The sequence below is a fragment of the Squalius cephalus genome, assembly GCF_949319135.1.
Source record: "Squalius cephalus genome assembly, chromosome: 19".
Lineage (NCBI taxonomy): Eukaryota > Metazoa > Chordata > Actinopteri > Cypriniformes > Leuciscidae > Squalius > Squalius cephalus.
The window spans coordinates 36,390,925-36,415,110 of record NC_137140.1 but is presented as its reverse complement, the minus strand read 5'-3'; the positions used below and the strand labels follow the sequence as shown (position 1 = coordinate 36,415,110).

General features: G+C 41.4%; 1 protein-coding gene across 3 annotated transcripts in view; it reads left to right on the top strand.

Moving 5' to 3' along the window:
* The window catches only part of fmn2b (formin 2b), a 55,808-nt gene that overhangs the window by 1,681 nt on the left and 29,941 nt on the right, over nt 1-24,186 (top strand). For 2 of the 3 annotated variants that reach the window (XM_079851824.1, XM_079851825.1), the window contains exons 2-8: nt 2,914-3,868; nt 4,728-5,356; nt 11,070-11,233; nt 16,209-16,344; nt 17,829-17,890; nt 19,962-21,055; nt 23,424-23,565. In XM_079851824.1, the coding sequence (XP_079707950.1) occupies nt 2,914-3,868; nt 4,728-5,356; nt 11,070-11,233; nt 16,209-16,344; nt 17,829-17,890; nt 19,962-21,055; nt 23,424-23,565 (3,182 nt within the window). Of the gene's footprint in view, nt 1-2,913; nt 3,869-4,727; nt 5,357-11,069; nt 11,234-16,208; nt 16,345-17,468; nt 17,487-17,828; nt 17,891-19,961; nt 21,056-23,423; nt 23,566-24,186 lie in introns of all 3 variants that reach the window. The other variant, XM_079851823.1, reaches the window with a different exon arrangement.

The window sequence follows — 24,186 nt, the reverse complement described above, 5'->3', positions numbered from 1 at the left end:
CCCACAAATTTATTTTCTTAATTTTCTGAAATAAATAAATAAATAAATATATATATATATATTTACATTTATGAATATTTACCAGTAGAGCATAATAAAAAATTAAGTATGATAATATGGTAACTTATCAGACTGAAGTAGGCTGCTTTACAAATAACATTTATTTAAAATAAAAGTTCTTCTTTTGGCAAAATTACATTTCATTAATAGCCCAAACAGAGGCTTTACTCCCTTCAAACTTAAATTGTCAGAGTTTCATTACATCACTGTTGGAAAACTCTTATCAGAATAAAAAAAAATTCTATGTTTATAAAGGCAATTTTTTCCCCTTTATACATTGAATAAATTACATTGAAAAATGATGACTGTATTAAATGAGATTATGAGAGTGTAAATATTTTTTTAATTTACAAATAAGGAATGTCGAAAAGAATGAGGCGGGTGACCGTGTTAATGAGCGAGTCATTGAGTCATTCATTCAAATGATTCGTTCAAACGGCTGATTTGATCAGAATGAGGCGGTTTATGAATGAGTCATTGAATCTTTGACTCAACTGATTCGTTCAAACGGCTGAATCATTCAGTAATGAAACACGAGTGTTGCTGTGAGATGGTGGTTCTGCTGTGGTCTTTGTTTGGAACTATTTTCGCTGCTGAAACAGAACAAAACAGTTATTGCGTCTAAAATGTAAGTGACTTTATTTTAACTATTTGTTTATTGAACTGTTATGAAATCAGTGTCTCGGTTTCAATCGTGATGGTATTCAGGAAAACAGCACTCTGGTCATGTGATGTTTCTTAACTGTATAATATGTTATTAACAAATGCGCGAGCCTCAACAGTGCAACTTTGTTACCGTCAGTGCATTAATTAGGCCTATATATTATTATTATCAACTATAGCCTATCAATCAGCACTTACGTTAAATTAAATAAAATCAGAATCATCCTCACGTTTTCGGTGATTCCCTAGTTATTTTATTTTAAAAGGTTTTAATTGGGGCATTTGTCTTGTTGGACAAGTACAATTATCTCAAACTTGTCCCTTCAAAAAAAACACACGTGTCCCGGACAAGCCTTAATGTCGAGCCCTGATAAGTTTTCCTTGATTGGTTTTCCCTGAAGAGAATTACATTGTTGAAAACGAAAGTAAAAGAGTGACGCTCGTTTATTGCGTTTAACCGTGATGAGAGATCCGTGTCTTTATTTAAACTCAACAGCACTATCGGCAAACTATGTATGTATGTTCTGTATGTATGTGTGTGTGTATATATATATATGTATGTGTATATGAAGAGTTCAGATGCAAAAGCTTCTAAGTGCCGTCTGAAATTTTCTTATAGAATGATCATTTTTATCAAGTTTGTATATTTAAGTTCAGTAATTTCACTTAAATGACAATTAATAGGTAATCTTCATTGCCATTTAAGTGAAATTAATTAATTTAAATATGAGTTTGATAAAAATGATCATTCTATAAGAAAATTTCAGACGGCATTTAGAGGCTTTTGCATCTGAACTCTTCATATATACAGTACAGGCCAAAAGTTTGGACACATTACTATTTTTAATGTTTTTGAAAGAAGTTTCTTCTGCTCATCAAGCCTGCATTTATTTGATCAAAAATACAGAAAAAAATGTAATATTGTGATATATTATTACAATTTAAAATAATTGGTTTTCAATTTATTATACTTTAAATTATCATTTATTTCGGTGATGCAAAGCTGAATTTTCAGGATCATTACTCCAGTCTTCAGTGTCACATGTGACATCCAGTCAATCACATGATCCTTTAGAAATCATTCTAATGTTCTGATTTATTATGAGTGTTGGAAACAGTTCTGCTGCCTAATATATTTGATGAATAAAAGGTTAAAAATAACTTTTTTTTTAATATAAATCTTCTTTATTATCACTTTTTATCAATTTAACACATCCTTGCTGAATAAAATTATTGATTTATTTAAAAAAAAAATAAAGAAAAAAATTACTGACCCCAAATGACTGACCAGTAGTGTATATTGTTGTTATAAAAGATTTCTATCTTGAAAACATTTGCTGCTTTTTTTTTCTTTTCTTTTTTCTTTTTCTTTTTTTTATTCATCAAAGTATCCTAAAAAAGTATCACAGGTTATGAAAAAATATTAAACAGCAGAACTGTTTCCAACTTTGATAATGAATCATCATATTAGAGTGATTTCTAAAGGATCATGTGATAGACTGGAGTAATGATCCTGAAAATTCAGCTTTGATCACCGAAATAAATGATAATTTAAAGTATAATAAATTGAAAACCAATTATTTTAAATTGTAATAATATATCACAATATTACATTTTTTTCTGTATTTTTGATCAAATAAATGCAGGCTTGATGAGCAGAAGAAACTTCTTTCAAAAACATTAAAAATAGTAATGTGTCCAAACTTTTGGCCTGTACTGTATATATATGTGTGTGTATGTATATGTGCGTATGTTATTTATTAAAACAAATACATTTTATAAAATATATATAAATGAAAAAAAAAAAATATATATATATATATATAATATATTTATAATAATTAAAACCCATATAAAAATAATATAAAAATAAAATAAGAAATAAAATAAGAAAATATATAAATAAAATAATGAGGTTAATTAAGTCTTAACAGCTACTTTATATTTCAGTGTGTAAATCAGTTTAATATCCCACCATTATTTCCATATCAGTCTCATTTGAAACTGCTGTCAATCAAAACAATTATTATTTGTATTATTATTTTTAATAATGAGCTGAAATGAGTTTAAATGTTTGCAGGAATAAGTGTTTTAAGCTTGAATGAGGGGAAAAGAAAAAACTCCACATGAATTATGTTTCCGAGTGTAAAGTGAAGCTGTTCCTTAACGCATTGATGCTTGTCCCTGCAGCTGGTGTGTGTGTGTGTGCATATGTGTGTGTGCGTGTGTTTGAGGCGATGCAGAAGCTGGAGATTCCCGCGATCGGACACAAGCTGCTGGAGGCCTTGAGTCTGGGCCGACGACAGCGGCTCATCTTCCCCCACACGCACAGTGAGGATCCGCTCACACGCACGCGCGCGCATGTCCCTCGGGATCGATGCCCCTCCCTTCCCGTATCCGATCGGGATGAGAGCGAGAGCGAGCTGCTGTATCTCTCCTTCGTCACAGCCTCGTCTTCCTCACGCCTCTCCTCGTCATCATCCTCCTCCTCATCCTCACCCGAGAGCGAACACACGAGACACAGGCATGGCGTGACAGAACCGCTAATCATGGGAAACCAGGACGGGAAGCTCAAGCGGGAAGCAGGAGCGGCGGATGAGAACGGGGCTCACGAGGGTGTAAAGAAAGGGAAGAAATCACACGGGAAAGCGGGGGAGGGAGGGAAGAAGAAAAGCAAATCGGACAGATCCTCAGTTTTCCCTCACATCCGCAAGCGCAAGAATCCGAAAGCGAAGGGATTCCTGAGCGCATCCAAGGAAGACGCGTTGGATGAGCTCGATAGCGTTCAGTCTCAGTGCAATAATAAAACACCGGATCTCTCCGGGGATGAGCTCGGACACTCCGATGCCGAGACCGAAAGGCCTCGTGTGTTCCTCCTTCCCGACGGGCCCGAGGAAGAGGAGAAGATCCGAAGCTCCGGATCCGACACGGATATGTACAGCTTCCACTCGGCCGCCGAACAGGAGGATTTACTGGCTGACATCCAGCAAGCCATCCGGATCAAACAGGGAGTGATGCTCAGCGGCGCCGAGATCCCGTTGGAAAGGGATTGGAAAGAGAACACCCCGACTCCTGATTCTCCCGAGCCGTTCACAGTGCTGGAAGCCTTTCCCAGTCACCAGCACGCTAGGCTAGGCAAGGCAAGGCAAGTTTATTCGTGTTGCATTTCATTCACTATGGCTTTTCAAAGTGCATTATGCAGAAAGGAGTTAAAATAGACACACAATATAAGGAAAATTAGAACAAGTCGTACGGGAATATTTGTGGGTACATTTTTATGGGTGAAAATTCATTAGGATATTAAGTAAAGATCATGTTGATATTTTGTACATTTTACAGGTATAAATCTCAATTTCAAAACATTTACCCATGTGACTGGTTTTGTGGTCCAGGATCAAATATGATACAGTTATAAAATGAATTAAGAGTAAAACGATGATGCATAGATAAACTTCTCATCTTCACAACACAGTTTCACTCTGAGATTTTCCCATGTTGACTGTATCAAATATGTCTGAATCACACACTGCAAAAAAAGATTTTCTTTCTCAGTATTTGTCTTGTTTCCAGTCCAAATATCAAAAAATTCTTAAATTAAGGTGGATTTACTAGAGGAGTAAAATGTCATTAGATATTATGTCTTTTTTTCTGGGGAAAAAAATCAAAATGAAGTGAGTTTTAGCTTAAAACAAGCAAAATGATCTGCCAATGGGGTCCGAAGAATGATCTTGTTTCTGTTTGAATTTACATTATTTTTCTGACCCCATTGGCAGATCATTTTGCTTGTTTTGAGCTAAAACTCACTTTTTTCCCCCCAGAAAACAAGACATAATATCTAATGGCATTTTACTCCTCTAGTAAATCCATCTTGATTTAAGAATCTTTAGATATTTGGACTGGAAACGAGACACAAACACTGAGTGAGAAAAGCATATTTTGTGCGGTGTGTTTTTCCCCTGAGATTTCCCCCATGTTGGTCACAGTGTGTGTGTGTGTGTCGTTAGCGAGACGCAGATCCCGGCTGTGAATGGAGTGAATGGAGACTCGGATGCGGGCCTTTGTGCCGCCGTCACAAAAGACCCCGACTCCCCCGTTCCCGATCCCACGGTTGCCGTGACGACCAGCTTCAGCGGCTCTTTCGAGAGCGCGGTTGAGGCCGAGGAGGACTCGGCTCCGAGCACGGACACGCTCTCGGCGGGATCGGTGGAGTGTGTGAGCGCTGACGAGCGACGCCGTAAGACTAGCGTGACGTTCCCATCATACACCGAAAGCCCTCTAGCCACGCGGCTCCTGAAGTCCTCGGTCAAACCGTATCCACCAATCAGCACATCGTACATCAAGACCACCACGCGTCAGCTGACCTCTCCCTCGTGTTCGCCGGCGCCGTCCCCGACACACAGTCCCCGGGTCCCTCGGCCCGACCGGAGACGGGTCAAACGCCAGCGCTCGCACAGCATCACCGGACCCATCAGCCGGTCCGCGGACTGGACCGAGGAGATCCGGGCTCCTAAGGCCGTCGGGTCAGCTGACTACCTGCAGTACGGTGGCTCGGAGGGGACGCTGAGGACGGGCCGCACACGGAGACCGTCTGCATCTCAGGCTCCGGCATGCGGCTTTCAGGAGGTCTTCACAGGTGAGGCTCGGGATACCGGGAAGAGTTTACCGTGACGTCTCGCTTGTTTACAGTAGCTAATGCACGAACTAATAATGAGCAATGCATTTATTTATTAACCCTTTTTTATGCTAGTTCACAGTGCATTGAGTTAGCTAATGCACGAACTAATAATGAGCAATGCATTTCAATGAACTCTTCCGTTAAAAAAAAAACAGATCATTTGTCAGGCTTTAAATGGTTAAACAAGAACTAGCATTGATCAATGCATTTGTTACAATATTAACCTTTGATGATGTTAGTTAATAAAAAGTATATCTGAATGTAGGTCACATGACAATAACAACATGGCGGATGTTGTACTGTACATCCAAATTTTATTCATACTGTCTCTGTCCTGAAGCGAGTCATTATGGGATGGCAGTGGAGATGTTGTCTAAGGCAGAGCTCTTTGTGTTAGTCTCTCTCTCTCTCTCTCTCTCTCTCTCTCTCTCTCTCTCTCTCTCTCTCTCTCTCTCCTGAACTTTGACCCCCAGGAGTACCTCCAGAAGTACACTAGTATTATAAAACCGCTTGTTCAGACTCTTAATTCTGAACAGATTGTTTGTGCAAAAACGATGTTCTTCCTCAGTATTTTTGTCTTGTTTGATTGAAGTCATTCAGTGCATTTGCTGGAGAAGCAAAACTCAAATAATCATCACAATGAAGTGAGTTTGTGCTTAAAACAAGAACAAATATCTGCCAGAAAAATATCCTTGTTCTTCCCTTTGAATTTAGTTGATTTTTCTGACTTAACTGACACATATTTTTTCTTGTTTAAACAAACTGACCAGTTTCTTCAGAATAAATGTAATGCACATCAGTGCATTTTACATTTACATTTATTTAGCTGACACTTTTATCCAAAGCGACTTACAATTGCTATACATGTCAAAGGTCGCACGCCTCTGGAGCAACTAGGGGTTAAGTGTCTTGCTCAGGGACACATTGGTGTCTCACAGTGGATTCGAACCCGGGTCTCTCACACCAAGGGCATGTGTCTTATCCACTGCGCCATCACCACCCGCACATGTAAACACACATGTGAATCAGAGTTTAGGCTTCATATAAACACAACTTTCTGAATCTGAAGTCAGACCGAATTCATTCGGATTGACGAATTAGTGCATGTAAACATGCCGAATGATACACACACGTGACGTCGGTGTGATTCGAGATCAGTGTGTCAATCTTAAACACTCTCAGCTTTAACACTCAGTGCTGGAGATTTAATCCGAGATCACCAACGCTAACTGTGAGCACTAGCATCAGTCCTGTGGTGTGTTTGTTCATCAAGATGAGACTAGATGAGCTTTATTTAACAGAATCAGTGACGCAAATATGAGACAAATTCAGATTCAAGCTCTAAAAACAGTGTCAATTCAGTGATGGAACACACACACACACACACACACACACACGCGAGAGCAGATGGCATCGTGCTGATCAGACCCTGAGGACTCTTGTCCATTAGTGACATCACTCGCTCGCTCTCAGCCAATCAGATCGCGAGATGATGCTGAAGCTCAAAGCACACGTTAGACTCTATTGACCGATGGGAACCGGCAGAGGATAAACGTTAGAGACCGTCATGTGACTCTGCTATTGTCATTCTACACTTGTGATTTTAATAATCTAAAGAACCTTTTCCACCGTAAAGCACTTTAATGGTTCAGTGGATGTTAAAGGAGAACTCCGGTCAATTTTAACATTGAGCTCATTTTTTTGTACATTTGGAGTGCTGTCAATACAGAGAACAACGACAGAAATCGGTGTTGCCTACACCGTGTTATCCTCTTTTTAAAATGTGCACCCTGTTGACTTCAATGGGGCAAGTTTTAAACCTGCTTTTAGCCTCTTAACATCCTTGATGTGTCATTACAAGTGCACAGGTCATGTGAGTGATTCCTTCAGAGTGAACACGGTGAATCTGACTGCAGTAGATGTGAAAGATATGAATAAAAATGATGTTATTTAGCCAGCGCACATACCTGTTTACATCCTGTTTTCGGTTGAAGTCCAAAGTAGTCGATTGCCGAGTTCACACACATTGGTTTAGTACCTATGATCACGTGCGTGAACTCGGCAATCGACTACTTTGGACTTCAACCGAAAACAGGATGTAAACACAGGTATGTGCGCTGGCTAAATAACATCATTTTTATTCATATCTTTCACATCTACTGCAGTCAGATTCACCGTGTTCACTCTGAAGGAATCACTCACATGACCTGTGCACTTGTAATGACACATCAAGGATGTTAAGAGGCTAAAAGCAGGTTTAAATATTTAAATATTAAATATAAAATTGACCGGAGTTCTCCTTTAAAGGTTCTTCATGGAACCATCGATGCCAGTAAAGGACATTTATATTAAGAGTGAAGCTAATCAGCAGAGGAGCTACTTTAATATCTGACATTTATGATACATTAGCAGACGTTCTGATGGACTCCACCAAAGAATCAACACACAGAATATGAAGTTCTTCCTCAGTGTTTCCGTCTCGTTTTCCAGCACTAATATCTAAACATTCTTAAATCAAGATGCATTTACTGGAGAAGCAACATGACTGAAGATATTAAGTTTTGTTTTTTGAGAAATGTTGAGAAAGTTAAGTGACAATTGTGTAAGAGAAATTGTTTTTTTTTTAAAAAGTCTATTTTTCTGACCCCACTAGCAGATTTTTATTTTTTTTAAGCTTAAAGTCACTCTATTTTGATGCATTTCTCAGAAAACAAGACTTAATATATCTTGATTTTAGAATGTTTAGATATTCGAATAGGAAAACCAGAAAAAAATATTTTTTGTGAGCAGTTTCTTCTGCTGTAGATTCAGCCCGAGCTCGATCTCTTTCCTCCAGTGTTTGGACTGTCTTAGACTCGCTCTGCTTCTCTTGTGTTCTCCTCTCATGGTCCATCGGGTTAAACACACCATGTCAAATCTCTCTAAACACTTGCCAGTCGCCCGTGCGAGTGTGTGTGTGTGTGTGTGTGAGTGTGTGTCTGGTTTCTGTTGCTCCAGGCTAATGTTTCCGTATTTTCTCCAGTATCTGCCTAATCAATGCTGATCAATTAAAACGACAGATATTGATATGCTCACTGATATCATGCATCCCTAGAGACAGGAGTGTGTGTTGATTGATGTCTTCAATAGGCAGAACTACATCTCCCATGATGCACCTCGCTGTGTCTTGGCTCTCTGACAGTGTTCTTTGTTCGTATTGACGTGCTAATGAAGTTAATGAGCTGTAAACTCAAGAGTCTCTCTGACAACAGTCACAGACTCTGGAAACTTGTTTCTGCCGTGGAATAAAAAATAAGAAATTAATACATTTATTGGAATTTTGACTTTATTTCTAGCAATTCTGACTTTAGCCATGCTTCCATCCACCTATTGTTTATGTGCATTCTGGGATATTGCATGAAATAACTGCTGGATGGAATCGCAAAAGTTCTGTGCTCAGTTGTGGCGGGTAATAATTATTATTTTTTTATCCGAAAAGAAACTCATGTTAAAGAATTGCTTTATTGCAATTGAGTTTATATCTGACAATTCTGCCTTTTTTCTAAGAACTGTGAAAGATATTGGGGGTTTTTTCTCACAATTGTGACTTTGTTTCTTGCCGTTTCAAATTTATATCTAACATTAGACTTTATTGCAATTCCATGTTTATATCTTGCAATTCTGACTTTTTAAGTATTGTGAAATATATTATATTCTGACTTTATTTCCCTTGCAAATGCAAGTTTATATCACACAATTTGGACTTTATTTCTTGCAATTATCACTTTTTTTCTCAGAATAGTGAGATTTTTAACTTTATTTATTTTTTATTTTTCTTATTCTGTGTGGAAACAAGCTTCCATAACAGGCCGTGTGTCTGTATGAGTAAAGAAACGGGTTTGAGACCAGCTCTGGCCCGTCAGGTCTGGATTACAGTGAAGGTTCAGGCCGGATCTGATTTGTTGTGGTTTGATGCGGGAGCGCGCACTGATCATGTGACTCCGTTTGTGTTTCACTGTGTGTGTGTGTGTGTGTGTGTGAGAGACTGAGAGCTGAAGCACTGCAGCAGTGACTCATTCACAACAATCTGTGTGTGCACTGCAGAAATTACAGCACCGACACACTCCATGTTCCTCAGTAACTAATGAACTAAACTTGCTGTTTCAAAGCTGAATGTTGTTTAGGTTTTGAAATGCAGCGTGTGTGTGGAATAAAACATGAGAATTTCCCTTAAAGTCCCCCTGTGGTGACAATCCAGCGTTTAATGTTGTTTATGTGTCTATGTGGTGTTTTTAATACGCTTTAAGACAAAGCATGTGTAAGTTCATAAGTCGACACCATTGCTGAGTATTTCCTCCTTAAAACTGCAGTGAACCAAAGACAGTCTCAAACACACGCTTTGAAATCGCTGGTGTTTCTGACGTCACAAACTACCTTGTAACCAATCAGATCAACGTGTGATCGCCAACCAGTGGATCTCTGAGCTGAGTGAGTGAGTGGAGGCGGGGCTCATTTGCATATTCACGGAACTGCACATACTAAATGAGGCAAGGGTGTCGAGTTACATTTAAAGGGGGGGTGAAATGCTATTTCATGCATACTGAGTTTTTTACACTGTTAAAGAGTTGGATTCCCATGCTAAACATGGACAAAGTTTCAAAAATTAAATTGTACGTTTGAAGGAGTATTTCTGTGCCAAAAATTGTCCTTCCGGTTTGTCACAAGTTTCGGAAAGTTTTTTTCGAGTATGGGTCTTCGTGACGTCAGCTGGGGCGGAATTTCCTTATATGGGTCCTAAGGGCACTTCTCCGGTAAGATCGCGGCCGCGCGCGCACTCGTAGACTAGAGCAAGAGAGCGAAAGCAGTTCGCCATCAAAGCGCCCTGCCCGGCTTTAGGGAAGTCAATGTCACCAAAGAAGTGGGTTTTTGGTTGCCAGGGCAAGACAAACCTGCACAGATTCCCAAAGAACCCAGCGTTAAGGGAATAGTGGATGCAGTTTGTTTTTCCGGGGCAAAAACGAGTTGAGCAAGACTGTTTCCCTGCATTTCGACGATGATTGTTTTATAAACAAAGCCCAGATCACGGATTTGCAGATCGTCTAATGCTTAAGGATCGAGCAGTCACAATGATAAAGGTCCGCAGTCGTGCGTTGGAACCGCAGGCGGTGAGTAAAACTGTTGAACAAATGTCTCTGTGTGTTGTTAACGTTACTAGCTCGGCGCGTTAGCACAGCTTTAGCTACGCTTACACGGCCCGCCCCCAGCCGCTCGGTTTTTTCCGGAAAGACTAGGTACTCAAGATTAACAGGAGATTGAGTGAAAATGAGCATTTCACCCCCCCTTTAAGATATTTTAAGCAATCAAGAATTATTCAAGGAACACATGTAAATATGTAATTTTGTTGATCAAGAAGGAGTTTAAAGGGATAAAATGATGGACTACAGGGAAATGTGTCTGGTTCTGAATTCGAGCCGGTTTTCAGCCTGACTAATATTACATTGGCTCTTGCTGCTTTTTCTTTTTAATGCATAAAAATGCAAAAAGTATCTTTTATTCCGTAGTGCAATCAAGCATCCTTCGCATATTAAACCGTATGCAAGATAGCGTGTAATTCTGAACAGAATATGCTAACATTAGTGTGATTTGTGTGTGTTGTCGAAGCGTAAAATGCCTGATGTGTGTGTGTGCGCAGGCCGGACGCTGCTGGAGAGGTTCTTCCGTCAGCAGGATCGCAGCGAGCCGGAGGAGGTGGAGAAGATCTGCTCCCGGATCCTGGCTCTGGGTCTCCTCCTGCCCTTCAGCGACTGCTTCAGGGAGCCGTGCGGCAGCAGCGCACACATCGCTCACAAGTTTGACGTGAGTCCCGCTAGACCTCACATTCACTGTATTAAAGTGCCCCGTTACAGGTCTGGGCGTTACACCGCTTCATACCGAATACCGGTGTTTATTCTTGTTATGATATGAATTGTTAATACACCGCATTACCGGTATTTGACGATTTAACAACGATCGGAACGTCGCTCTTCAGAAATCTCAGAAAACAGCGTCTTCTCGACATGAACAACACGAACCAAACTCTTCTAGTCTCAGATACACTACACAGGGTCCCCGCGGATCCTTAAAAAGTCTTAAAAGGTCTTAAATTAGATTTTTTAAATTTAAGGCCATAAAAGGTCTTAAAAATAATAATAATAATAATAATAAAGTCTTATTTTTACTTATGAAAGGTCTTAAATTTTAGATGACACTTTGACTTAGACTTATCTAAATGCTTTCGAAATTAAAACTATCTAATTAGCGTAGGTGTACGTATTATTTTTTTAATTCTATCTTGGTGGATTTGCTTGTTCACGTGACAATTCGCGTCACTTACGGCAGTATTAGCCTTCGTCTGTCTCCTGCACGCGAGAGGAGAGAAGAGAACGAGTAAATGTCAGTTCAGTTGTAGTTCAGTCTTTATGTGCTTAGGAGTGTGCGATATTGAACTATGATGATATTGTAATCATTGTTTTAACTATGTACGAGGCACTGCGAGTGCGAGCTGACATCGCTGTCTCTCATGCTGATGTGTCAGTGCAGAACATGTCCCTAAATGAGTTTTTGTCTTATATTTATATCATATTATGTTGTTATATTAGAATATCACATGAGCAAGAGTGCCGTTTTCCTGTGCACAATTGTAAATGTATTTATTTTATACAACAGTTAAATTAACAATAAAGTTAACATTGTGAGTTACTTTTTGGACACAATATTGTCAATTTTCTCTTTATATCGCCGACGAGAATTTCATAATGAAGCCGTGGTCCAACAGACAGCGATGATTGATTTTTATTTTATTTTTTAACTGAAATCCGCGTTTTGAACGAATCATTTTAACGATTCAATGAACAATCACTTGTTTTTCTGAATGAATCAACTTCTGAATGAATCAGCCGTTTGAACGAATCGGTTGAATAAATGACTCCAACAACTCGCTTATTAAGACAGTGACTTGCCGCCACCTACTGGCGGTTTTAGTTTCATATTTAAAGTATCCTTTAAAACGTTAAAATTATAAATCATTTCATATTTAAATATTGACTAGCTTTATTTATGCAATTGTAAATGAAGTATGAATAGTAGGCTATTGCCAGTTTTGATGCCGCTTCTGTGTCACCTCTGCACTGCAAGGATGGATTTCAATTTAATGATTTAATTTGACATTGGTACTGTGTTATTCTAATATAATTTAATTTGAATGTTAGAATTTGACATAAAAGGTGATGCATACCTCTAAATACGTTTAGAAACAATGTCCATATATAGGTGAAAATGCCCCTGGAAATCAATTTAAGGTGGCAAATATTGCCCCTTAATAAAAATGTTAATTTCAGTCACTACTGTGAACTGACGTCTGAATAGAATATGAAAAATATGAATATCTTCGTGGGTCTGCTGTCAACAACAGGCCTAAACCAGCCAGGGTACCAGTACAAAAACACAATCAGTAAAATATCATCTGATTATTATCAACAAAACTTTGAAAATATCTAGACATATTTTTGTCAATATTGCGCACCCCTAATGTACGGTATTAATTTTGATTTCTTCAGGTCTTAAAAAGGTCTTAAAAAGCCTTAAATTTGACTTTAAAAATTGTGCAGATACCCTGCTACAGTGTTTGAGGGCGGAGCTAAGAGACGCTGATCAGCCAATCAACACCAGAGGCGGGCATTATGCAAATGAGTTACAAGCCTACGCAGGATCAGCAGGAAGTGAGACGACTCGTTTCAGCTCAGAATCGATTCTTTATTTTAGGAAACAATAACTCTCTGATCTTTGAAAGTTTGCAGAGCTTTTACATTCAGAAACCGCTTTATTACATACACACTGTAGGAAAGAGAATATCCCAAAGAGCATAATAGAGGCGCTTTAATATATTATTAAAAGATGAATCTGCTAATCCTGCATTTTCTGAGGGAAATCTCCGTGGTTTAGGGTTTTGCTCCTCTGGTGTCTCTTGCTTTCTGTCGGCTGATTGTGAGAATCGACACACAGTTTCTCAGTACTTGAGCAAATAATTCAACCTGAACTGAGTTTGAGTTTAAATCTTTGGATTGGAGGTTTAGTATATTAACACACTGTGATGAATGACCTCTCTTATTGGCTCTGGTTGGCATCATGTGATCTGCTTTTTGTTTGTGATTGGCTCTTACCAGAAATAGCTCTGCATCATCATCTTATTCCCTAGAAGCTGAAAACAGTGCGAGAGTGTTCAGCACTTTCGTTACTTATTTACAGTACTGGCTCGGCTCATGTAAATCGGAGCTCTCTGATTGGCTCATCTTCAGTGTAAGACGTCACTCAGTGAATAATGTTGTTGTCCAGCACGCAAGCCCTCCACTGCATCAGTCTCTCTCTCTCTCTCTCTCTCTCTCTCTCTCTCTCTCTCTCTCTCTCTCTCTCTCTCTCTCTCTCTCTCTCTCTCTCTCTCTCTCTCTCTCTCTCTCGTTATAAAGTAACCTGATCTCACTGCAGGATCGGCAGCGGTTCAGAATCGTGTTGTTATCTGGTGACGCGGGACTGATCCCGGACCATCAGTGTGTGTGTGTTTCTGCTGAGTCACACATCTGAGGTTTAACATGGAGACCGAAAGCACCTGCGACTGAAGTGTGTGCTTGTTGCCATGGCGATGGGCAGCAGTGCAGGATGAGAGGATGCAGGTCATGTGATCGGAGGTCATGAAGAGGATGCAGGTCATGTGATCGGAGGTCATGTGATCAGTGGTCATCAAGAGGACAGAGGAACACGACTGGACCCGGTCCGGCTCGATCTCCCACAGCGCCAGCAGGCCAGAACTCCTGCAGGTCTGAACTCTGACCTCTGACCTCTGAGTTCATGATCGGGTCATATATCACTGATCAGCGTCTGAGAGTTTGTGTCTGATGTCGGTTCGTTTGCTTCTAGGGTTCATGTGGACTACAGTGTCATTAATATGGTTTATTAATATTTTGAATGAGTTTTTAATTGTATATTCCTTTTTCAGTTTAGTATGAGTCATTTTGTTGTTTTTATTGGTTTTATCTTTTTTTATTTATTTTTTAATGTCTTTAAATGTTTTTTTATTTTATTTTTTTTTTATTTTTAGTACTTGAGTTTAAATTAAGAAAATGTTTGAAATGTTGCCTTGGCAACTGACTTGAATTTTTACAGAAAACATATTACAATTTTTAAACTATTAACTATTAAAAAACATTTATTTGAAATAAAATAAACTGTAATTATTTTTAAAAAACATTTTCAATTAACAAGTTTTTAATATTGTTGTGATTTGATTTTGTGCTTTTGTTTATTAAATAGATAATTTACTTTTACTTTAATTTTAGTTGCAGTAATTTTACAGTAAATTGTTGCCGTAAAACTTGAACCAAAAATTACTAATTTCTTAAATAGCATTCACAGTTAGATGCTAGTAACTACTTTTATTTAATTGTTATTAAAATAAAATTATTAAAATAAAAAAGCCTAAATTTGCAAACTGATCATGTAAAATAAAAATAAATTTTATTTGCAAATGTTGACCTTATAATTCATTTTACATTTACATTTTTTGTGTTGTTGATGAAGAATGGTAAACCTTTAGAAGGTTTCTGAAGTGACGGGTTTTTGCAGAACTGAGTTTCCCAGCATTCTCAGTTCCGCGCCTGAAGTGCGTCCTCATCCTGGCCTGTTGGAGGCGCTGTTTATTCTCGTGTGTGCTTCCAAAGATCTGAGCCTCAGTTAAACAGGCGGTCGGTGAGAATTGAGAAAGCCGAGCTCCGCTGAACAACAAACGCATCATCATTCCCAGGCAGAACTCATTCCTCGGGAACGTCTGAGTGTAACGTGCAGGGGAATTCCTCCTGTCCCGCATGCACGAGTTTGTGGTTTAAGGCTAGTTGTCGAGCTGTGAATTAAGTTTGTGGTTACATTAGTCTGTTAGTTTTAACATGAGGTCATGAGCGGCACGACTTTACATCAGGTGTGCTTCATTTTCTGTGACGTTACTGCAAGAAACTGCGGGTTTATATCAGTTTTGGTTTGAGATTATAACCTCGAGCATGTCACTGTATTCACTAACATCCACTTGTACCTTAAAGTGCCTCTTGTTCTAGTCAAGTCACTTCAGTTTCCTCATAATCTCCAGTGCAGCGTCAGCTCTTTCCTCTGTGTCTGAAACACTTCCATCAAGGATTCAGTCTCTCTGAGAGCTGCTCTGCTCTGATTGGTCAGAAACCAAATGCTCATTAGCATATCTGAATTTCAGCTCTTGATACACAGGCACTTTGAGGGACTGTTTACACGACACCGTTTTCAACTAAAACGTAAAACTTTATGCGTTTTGGCCGTTCGCTTACACGACAGCGGTGTGTAAACGACAAAAACACAGATCTCTGAAGACGATGACGTCATGCACATGCGTATTACGTGTTCAGTCTATAGTGTTTCATCGCCATCTAATGGCCTGTCAGCAGAATACAGCGCTTTTATTCGTTTTCAAGGATCCGTGTGAATATCACGCGGAAAACTCAAAGGAAAAACTTCTCCGTTTTAAGCATATCGTTGTCATGTAAAAGCCATCTCTCTCTCTCTCTCTCTCTCTCTCTCTCTCTCTCTCTCTCTCTCTCTCTCTCTCTCTCTCTCTCTCTCTCTCTCTCTCTCTCTCTCTCTCTCTCTCTCTCTCTCTCTCTCTCTCTCTCTCTCTCTCTCTCTCTCTCTCTCTCTCTCTCTCTCGCTATCTCTCTCATGCTATCTCTCTCATATATATCTCTATCTCTCTCTACACATGTGAATGTCTCTCTCTCTCCAGCATGATCAGCTGTACACATGGGCGGCAGTGAGCCAGCCTCCTCCATCACTGGAGCGTTTGCCTGGACACCTGAGGAGCCTGTGGCACCCGACCCGACCCGGAGACGAGCGGCCCGAGCCCAAATACACTGAGGACGGTAGGAACACACTCTATAGACCGCAGTGTTTCTGAAGCCCAGAGTGGGCGGAGCCGGCCGTCGCCATCTTGGCAGCGTCACTCCCGGATAAACGACAATGTGCGGCGAGGCGGATTAGCGGAGGTGACGTGACGCTAACAGACAGCAGACAAACGGCTAGTAGTGACATCAGCGGCAATCCACCTGTCACAAGTGGCCACGCCCTTAATTATGCAGAACTTTAAGACTTAATATAATTTAAACGGATGAGTTATAAAAAAATGGGCAAAATTAGCGATATAGACCAAAACCACTTTTTGCTCCAGACTGTAAACGTGTTTTTTTTTTTGCTGTAAAGTTGGGCATTTTAACATGGGGGTTTATGGGATTGAGTCTCTAGTGGCCAGTGGATGAACTGCAGTTTAACTCACTTCAGTGTTGATTCAAGAGAGAGAGAGACGGTTACGCTTGCTATAAACCTAGCATGGGTTTGTCCCCATTCAAATCATGCCTCAAGTTATGACATCCAGGAAGTGACATCATTTGGGCAAGATGGCGGGAAGATCTCACTCCATTCTCTCAAGTTTGCATTTAGACAAAGTTAATCATCTTTTTATGTTATACATGTTGTTTATTGTTAGAAAACGGTTAACTCGCGCACATCAGGGTTTTGAATCACTCAGATGTTGGTATCGCAAACCTCCTATAAAACCTATTAAAACTGATTCATATAATATTTACTTTATTTTAAGAATTTCAAGCGCTCATTTGACCATTGATTATTACTAATGTTGAAAAAAAAAAAAAAAAAAAGGGTCATATTTTTGTGGAAACTGACGCATTTTATTTTTCAGGATTCTTCGATGAATAGAAAAGTTCAAAAGAACAGCATTTATTTGAAATATAATCTTTTGTAACATTATAAATGTCTTTACTGTCACTTTTGATCAATTTACTGCGAAACGCATAGAAAACACTTATTTGAATTTGCAATTTCACTGTATTTTTGATCAAATAAAGACAGAAGAGACTTCTGTAAAAACAGTCTTAATTACAAGGTTCGTCTCAGATTCAGAAACCCTGTTGCGCAGACACTGTTCAGGCGTCTGATGTCTAAACTAGATTATTTCTCTCTGGTGGTGCAGCGGGCGAGGAGCAGGAGGGTGAGTAGCTCAGTCACTTCTGTGTGTCATTTAACATCCTCATCAGAGGCAGATTACATCATTACTAAAGAGAAATTGAAACATTTTAGCTCATTTGAGGCTCTCTTCCTCACGTGCTGCTGTTTGTTTACAAATGTTGCCTAGCAACAGGCTTCAGTCTCGCTCCATCCACATCCACATCTGTCCTCATCACCGTAATGATCACACTTAATAACTGACTGCTTATTGAAGTATGATCGCGTCTGTTGTGTGTTTACTGAGAGTTCTCACGCACATTCACAACTATATTCATATTTACCGTACTGTAGATATTGAGTTTATGAGTGTGTATGTGTGTTTTAGAGCATCAGGCTGTCGTCTCAGAAATTACGAAACAAAAGGAAGAAGAAATTCGGCAGATTCAGGTGCGTCTTCTCTCACGTTAACATCTGTATGAACATTTATTCTCATGACCTCACATCTGCAGGTACTTCAGTATTACAGTTGAAGCTCATTGTCCCCATGACAAATCTGAGTGAATAGTTGTCTTTAAGTGCAGAAAGGGTGTTTTCAGCTCTTCTGTGTGTCCGGGGTTTATTGATTGTGTGCGTGAGAAGCTCGTCTCATGAAAGGCATCTGATTCTGAATCATGTTTGACTGATGGGTTATTTGTGTGATTGTGGTGTTTGTTTCGATTGCTCTGCCGCCGCTGGGTGTTTAATAGTTCCCAGAGTTTGTTTGATCTCAGAAATAGAAAATCAACATCTGTCATGAGCTGAACAGCAGGAGTGCATCAGTGAGTGACCAGCAGAGGGCAGCATTACTGTTCTCTCTCTCGCTCTCTCTCTCACTCACACTCTCACTCTCTCTCACACACACACACACACACACACACACACACACACACACACACAGAGAGCAGGAGTGCATCAGTGAGTGACCAGCAGAGGGCAGCATTACTGTACTCTCTCTCGCTCTCTCTCTCACTCACACTCACTCTCTCTCACACTCACTCTCTCTCACACACACACACACACACACACACACACACACACACACACACACAGAGAGCAGGAGTGCATCAGTGAGTGACCAGCAGAGGGCAGCGTTACTGTTCTCTCGCTCTCTCTCTCACTCACTCACTCACTCACACACACACACACACACACACACACACACACACACACACACACACACACACACACACACACACACACACACACAGAGAGCAGGAGTGCATCAGTGAGTGACCAGCAGAGGGCAGCATTACTGTTCTCGCTCTCGCTCTCTCTCTCACTCACACACACACACACACACACACACACACACACACACACACACAGAGAGCAGGAGTGCATCAGTGAGTGACCAGCAGAGGGCAGCATTACTATTCTCTCTCTCGCTCTCTCTCTCACTCACACTCTCACACACACACACACACACACACACACACACACACACACACACACACACAGAGAGCAGGAGTGCATCAGGGAGTGACCAGCAGAGGGCAGCATTACTATTTTTTTTCTCTCTCTCTCTCTCTCACACACACACACACACACACACACACACACACACACAGAGACAGAGCAGGAATGCATCAGTGAGTGACCAGCAGAGGGCAGCATTACTATTTTTTTTCTCTCTCTCTCTCACACTCTCACACACACTCTCACACACACACACACACACACACACACACACACACAGAGCAGGAGTGCATCAGTGTGAGTGACCAGCAGAGGGCAGCATTACTGTACTCTCTCTGTCTCTCTCTCTCTCACACACACACACACACACACACACACACACACACACACACACACACAGCAGGAGTGCTTCAGTGTGAGTGACCAGCAGAGGGCAGCATTACTGTACTCTTACACACTCTCTCTCACACACACACACACACACACACACACACACACACACACATCAGGAGTGCTTCAGTGTGAGTGACCAGCAGAGGGCAGCATTACTGTACTCTTACACACTCTCTCTCACACACACACACACACACACACACACACATCAGGAGTGCTTCAGTGTGAGTGACCAGCAGAGGGCAGCATTACTGTAGACTTCAGTGCTTTACCAGAGGACTATAGACCACTAGCAAACAGTGTGCGTCTATATATATAGATAGATATAGATAGATAGATACACACACATATACACGCGCGCACACACTAAGACGCACTTTCTCCTGATAGAGGAGGCGGTGGACGAGGTAAAGGAGTACCACTTTACTCTTTACCACTTACTCCTGGTGGAGATGGTGGAGGAGAAGGAGGTGCTCCTCATCAGTTCTGTCCACACTTCAGCAGGAAACATTTGCTGTGGCCTGATCACCAGTGACTTCAGTGGAAGAGAAAGAAACCCAGATTTATATCTGTTTCTGTCTGTTGTGTTTATCTGCTTCTCATCACGTCTCTCTCTCTCTCTCTCTCTCTCTCTCTCTCTCTCTCTCTCTCTCTCTCTCTCTCTCTGCAGGAGGAGTCTGTGCTGAAGACGGTGAGTCTGAAGCAGGAGCACGTCTGCGTGATCGAGCAGCTGGAGCAGACGATCGAGGCCCTGCGCAGTAAGATCGCTGAGCTGGAGAAACAGCACCCCCTGCTGGAGCGGGAGGTCATCACGCAGGACCAGGAGTGCGGGGGGGAGGAGGGCCTCGTGCCCGACGTCTGCCATGTGGACCTGCAGACAGAAAACTCTGCGCTGTTGCCGCTGGAGGCCAAATCGGTGCAAACGTCTCCTGTGGACGAGAGCTTTAGGTTTAGAGTGCCTCCTGTGGAGGCGCAGGCGCCCGGAGGGAGTGACTCCTGCTCTCAGTCTCAGGCTGGTTCTCAAGCGTTTGTGTGCGTCTGCCAGCAGCAGCCGGGTGCTTCGGTGCCTCCTCTTCCTCCACCAGGAGTAAGTGCACCTCCTCCTCCACCTCCTTTACCAGGAATGATTGCGCCTCCTCCTCCACCTCCTTTACCAGGAATGATTGCGCCTCCTCCTCCACCTCCTTTACCAGGAATGATTGCGCCTCCTCCTCCACCTCCTTTACCAGGAATGATTGCGCCTCCTCCTCCACCTCCTTTACCAGGAGCACCTCCTCCTCCACCTCCTTTACCAGGAATGATTGCGCCTCCTCCCCCACCTCCTTTACCAGGAGCACCTCCTCCTCCACCTCCTTTACCAGGAATGATTGCGCCGCCTCCTCCTCCACCTCCTTTACCAGGAATGATTGCGCCGCCTCCTCCTCCACCTCCTTTACCAGGTGCACCACCTCCTCCACCTCCTCTACCAGGAGTAAGTGCACCTCCTCCACCACCTCCTTTACCAGGAATGAGTGCTGCTCCTCCTCCTCCTCCTCTACCAGGTCTGTCTGCACCTCCTCCTCCACCACCACCTCCTCCATCTATGGCTCCCGGAGCCTCTGCGCCTCCTCTGACCTTTGGTATGGGCTCTTTGCCGCCTCCGCTGCCGCTCGGTCTGTTCGCATTAGGAGCGGCACATGAGAAACCGCCTCGCAAGAGCCTTGTGGAGCCGCCGAGACCCATGAAACCGCTGTACTGGACACGCATTCAGCTGAACACCAAAAAGTACTTATGCTTTACAACCATTTCCTAATTTTGATCTGTTCTGCTTACAAAAATCACCATGCTAATAGCCAAAATACTATAGTCACTGTAGTTTATACAGTTGAAATCGAAATGATCCAACCCCCATTGCAAATCAGGTTTAATTGCAACATTTACTGACTGTTTTGCAATGAGCAAATCAAACAAAAGTACTTGAAATAGCTCAACACAACAAAAGTTTCCCCAAATTTAACTAAAAAAGCAACTTCCGCAGTTTCAGAATGATTCACCTCCTTCATGGCAAGCGTCTTTAGCGCTGAGTAGAACAGCCTCTTGCTGTAATGAGCTGCTGTAGACGAGATGTATAAGCAGACAGCAGCTTCTGTGTCTGAGGAGTCTGAGCCCGTTCCTCATGAGCAATGGCCTCCAGTTCAGGGATATTCCTGACCTTCTTCAAATCCCACCAGAGATGTTCTCTGGAGTTCAGGTCAGGTGACTGTGATGCCACTGTATCTCCCAGGACTTCTTCTGTAGCCAAGCCTGCGTGGACTCTGAGGAATGCTTGGGATCATTGTCCTGATGAAGGTCCTAGCTTCATCTTCCTCACTGACGGCATGACGTTTCTCCCAGGATCTCCTGATACTTCAGTGACTCCATCTCTCCTTCCTCACGCTGCAGTTTTCCAGAGCCGGAGGATATCCATCAGCCGAGAGCATCACGAGCTCCTCACGCTGAACTGTAGACAGAGTTCTCCACAGCCGACGCTTCATTCCTCCTCCTCCACACCGCTGATCCAGAGGGACGAACAGCTCCAGTTCTGTTTCATCGCTCCACAGAACAGAATCCCAGAACTTCTGTGGTTTATGTACATGATTTTGAGCACTTCTTGTGCTGTTGTGTCAGTAGTGGTGTAGTCCTGGAGCTCTGGCACGCGTACGAGCTGAAACCTCAGAGTCTGTGTCACCAAGTCTCGCTGCAGGTCTTCTGCAGTCGCTCAAGGGGTTTTCTGAACCGTTGATCCTTTTCTGCCCGTCCTGGTAGAGTAACCACAGTTCCTTTAACTCTGAGCTTGCGAACTATGCTTCCAACTGTGTCTCGAGGAACATTTAGTGTCTCCGCTATCTTTTTGTGTCCTGTTCCTTGATTGTGAAGGCCGATGAAATCTTCTACTCACTTTTTGGAACATTTTTGACTTAACATGCAGTCAAACGTGACGCTCATCAAACCTCACCAGTTCAGATATTTCATGTGTTTTAGCTCAAGCACACCTGGTGCAGCTAATGAAGCCCTTGATTAGTGAGACGACTCCTGCTCTGCAGATCTGTGCTGTTCTGGGGGATTATATTCAGGGGGTGAATAATTTTGAAACTTCAAAAGTCATTAAAAGTTGCATTTTCAGTTAAATTTGAAACCACTTGAAACATTTGTTGTGTTGAGCTATTTCAATTACTTTGTTTGATTTGTTTGTTGCAAACAGCTGAAAGGGGTTGAATAATTTCGATTGCAACTATGTTTATTTACCAGACCCACTTATCCAAAGCGACTTACAAAACCAATTCGTCAGAGCAAACCATTTTTGTAATATACAATGCCACGTATTTAGGCAATAATATTAGGAGAAGAGCAGACATGCAGATCATTTTATAGTGCCATTTAATGAGGCAATCACCATTTCTCACTAGCGCTCATAGTTAGTGATTTTGAGTTAATTTACTTCACTTAAGGCTGGATTACACTATGCGACTTTTGCACAGACGAGTTGATTTTGCTCAGTCAGAGTTGATGGATTTCACAGTAAATCATGTGGTGTATTGATGATTTTAGCTTCAGACTGTAATTCCAGTCTTCATCCATTTATAAAAGCTGTATTCCAGTCTTAAAGGGACAGTTCACCCTAATATTCTCCTTTTGTGGCCCGAAAAAGAAAGAATGGTGTACAGCATTAGAACAACACCAGTGTGATTTAAATAATGACTTTTTTTACTTTTAGAAAAACTTTACTAAAAACATTTTTATTTTAGGGTGAACTAACCCTTTAAGTAATAAGACACATGCTTTTCACCCACTGAACCATAACACAGCAGAAAACCCCACAGACACTGAAGGAGAAACTTGTGCTGCATCTACAGACCAGAAAAACACTAGCAACCCCCTAGCAACCAGGATGCAATGCCCTAGCAACACCCTGTTAACCGCCCACAACTGCATGTCATACAGTCAATGTTGATTAGTGTAAATGATTTATTCTGTGATCAGTGAGAGTTGTGATACGAGATGCATCTAACTAGAACTACGTTTAATTTAGTTGTATGCTCGATCGAGGGATTTATTTTAATTCATGTTCATCTGCAAAAGTGCTTGTATATAAACGTCTGTTTTTCCTCCTCAGGGACTTGAGTTCTCTCGTATGGGAGACGATCGAAGAGCCATCCGTGGATTTTGAGGAGTTTGTCGAACTTTTCTCCAAGACGGCAGTGAAGGAGAAGAAGAAACCCCTCTCGGACACGATCAGCAGGTCGAAGACCAAGCAGGTGAGCGGAGATCCGGTGTTATGTCTGCGGCTCGGGGTCAAGCTCACATCCAGGGAAACTATTTCCATGACTTAGTTGTGACGTGTGTGTACAGATCCCGGCTCCTCTGCCGACAGCTGTGAGTTAATGTCGGGCTCTTGGCACCAGCGGAGAATTCCAGATCCCAGTTCTTGGGAGGAAATTTGCTGATTGGAAAAATGAGCGAAAGATCCCGTAAAAAGCGTGTTCCAGCTCATACATATCTCTGTTGTTTAATCGTATTTCTATAACGGCTCGTATGTTTCTTTATATTTTCTGAATGGATTTCTGTTTAAACGCATCAACATAAACATACTTCAACTTTTGTTTTGTCATATAGTGCTTTATACAGTACAGATCGTTTCAAAGCAGATTTACATTAATAAACAGAAATGCAAACTTCATGAGACCAATTTATTACATTATTCAGCTCAATTCAGTTCGGTTTTCACTCGATCCACTGTCCCAAAGACAAGACTTTGAAATCATAACAGTGCTGTATACCAGGATCTAGACAACAAAAACATAAAATAATGACTCAAACTATTCATCTTTAACACGTTGAATGCATTTTATTTATATTTATTTATTAGATTATTCGAT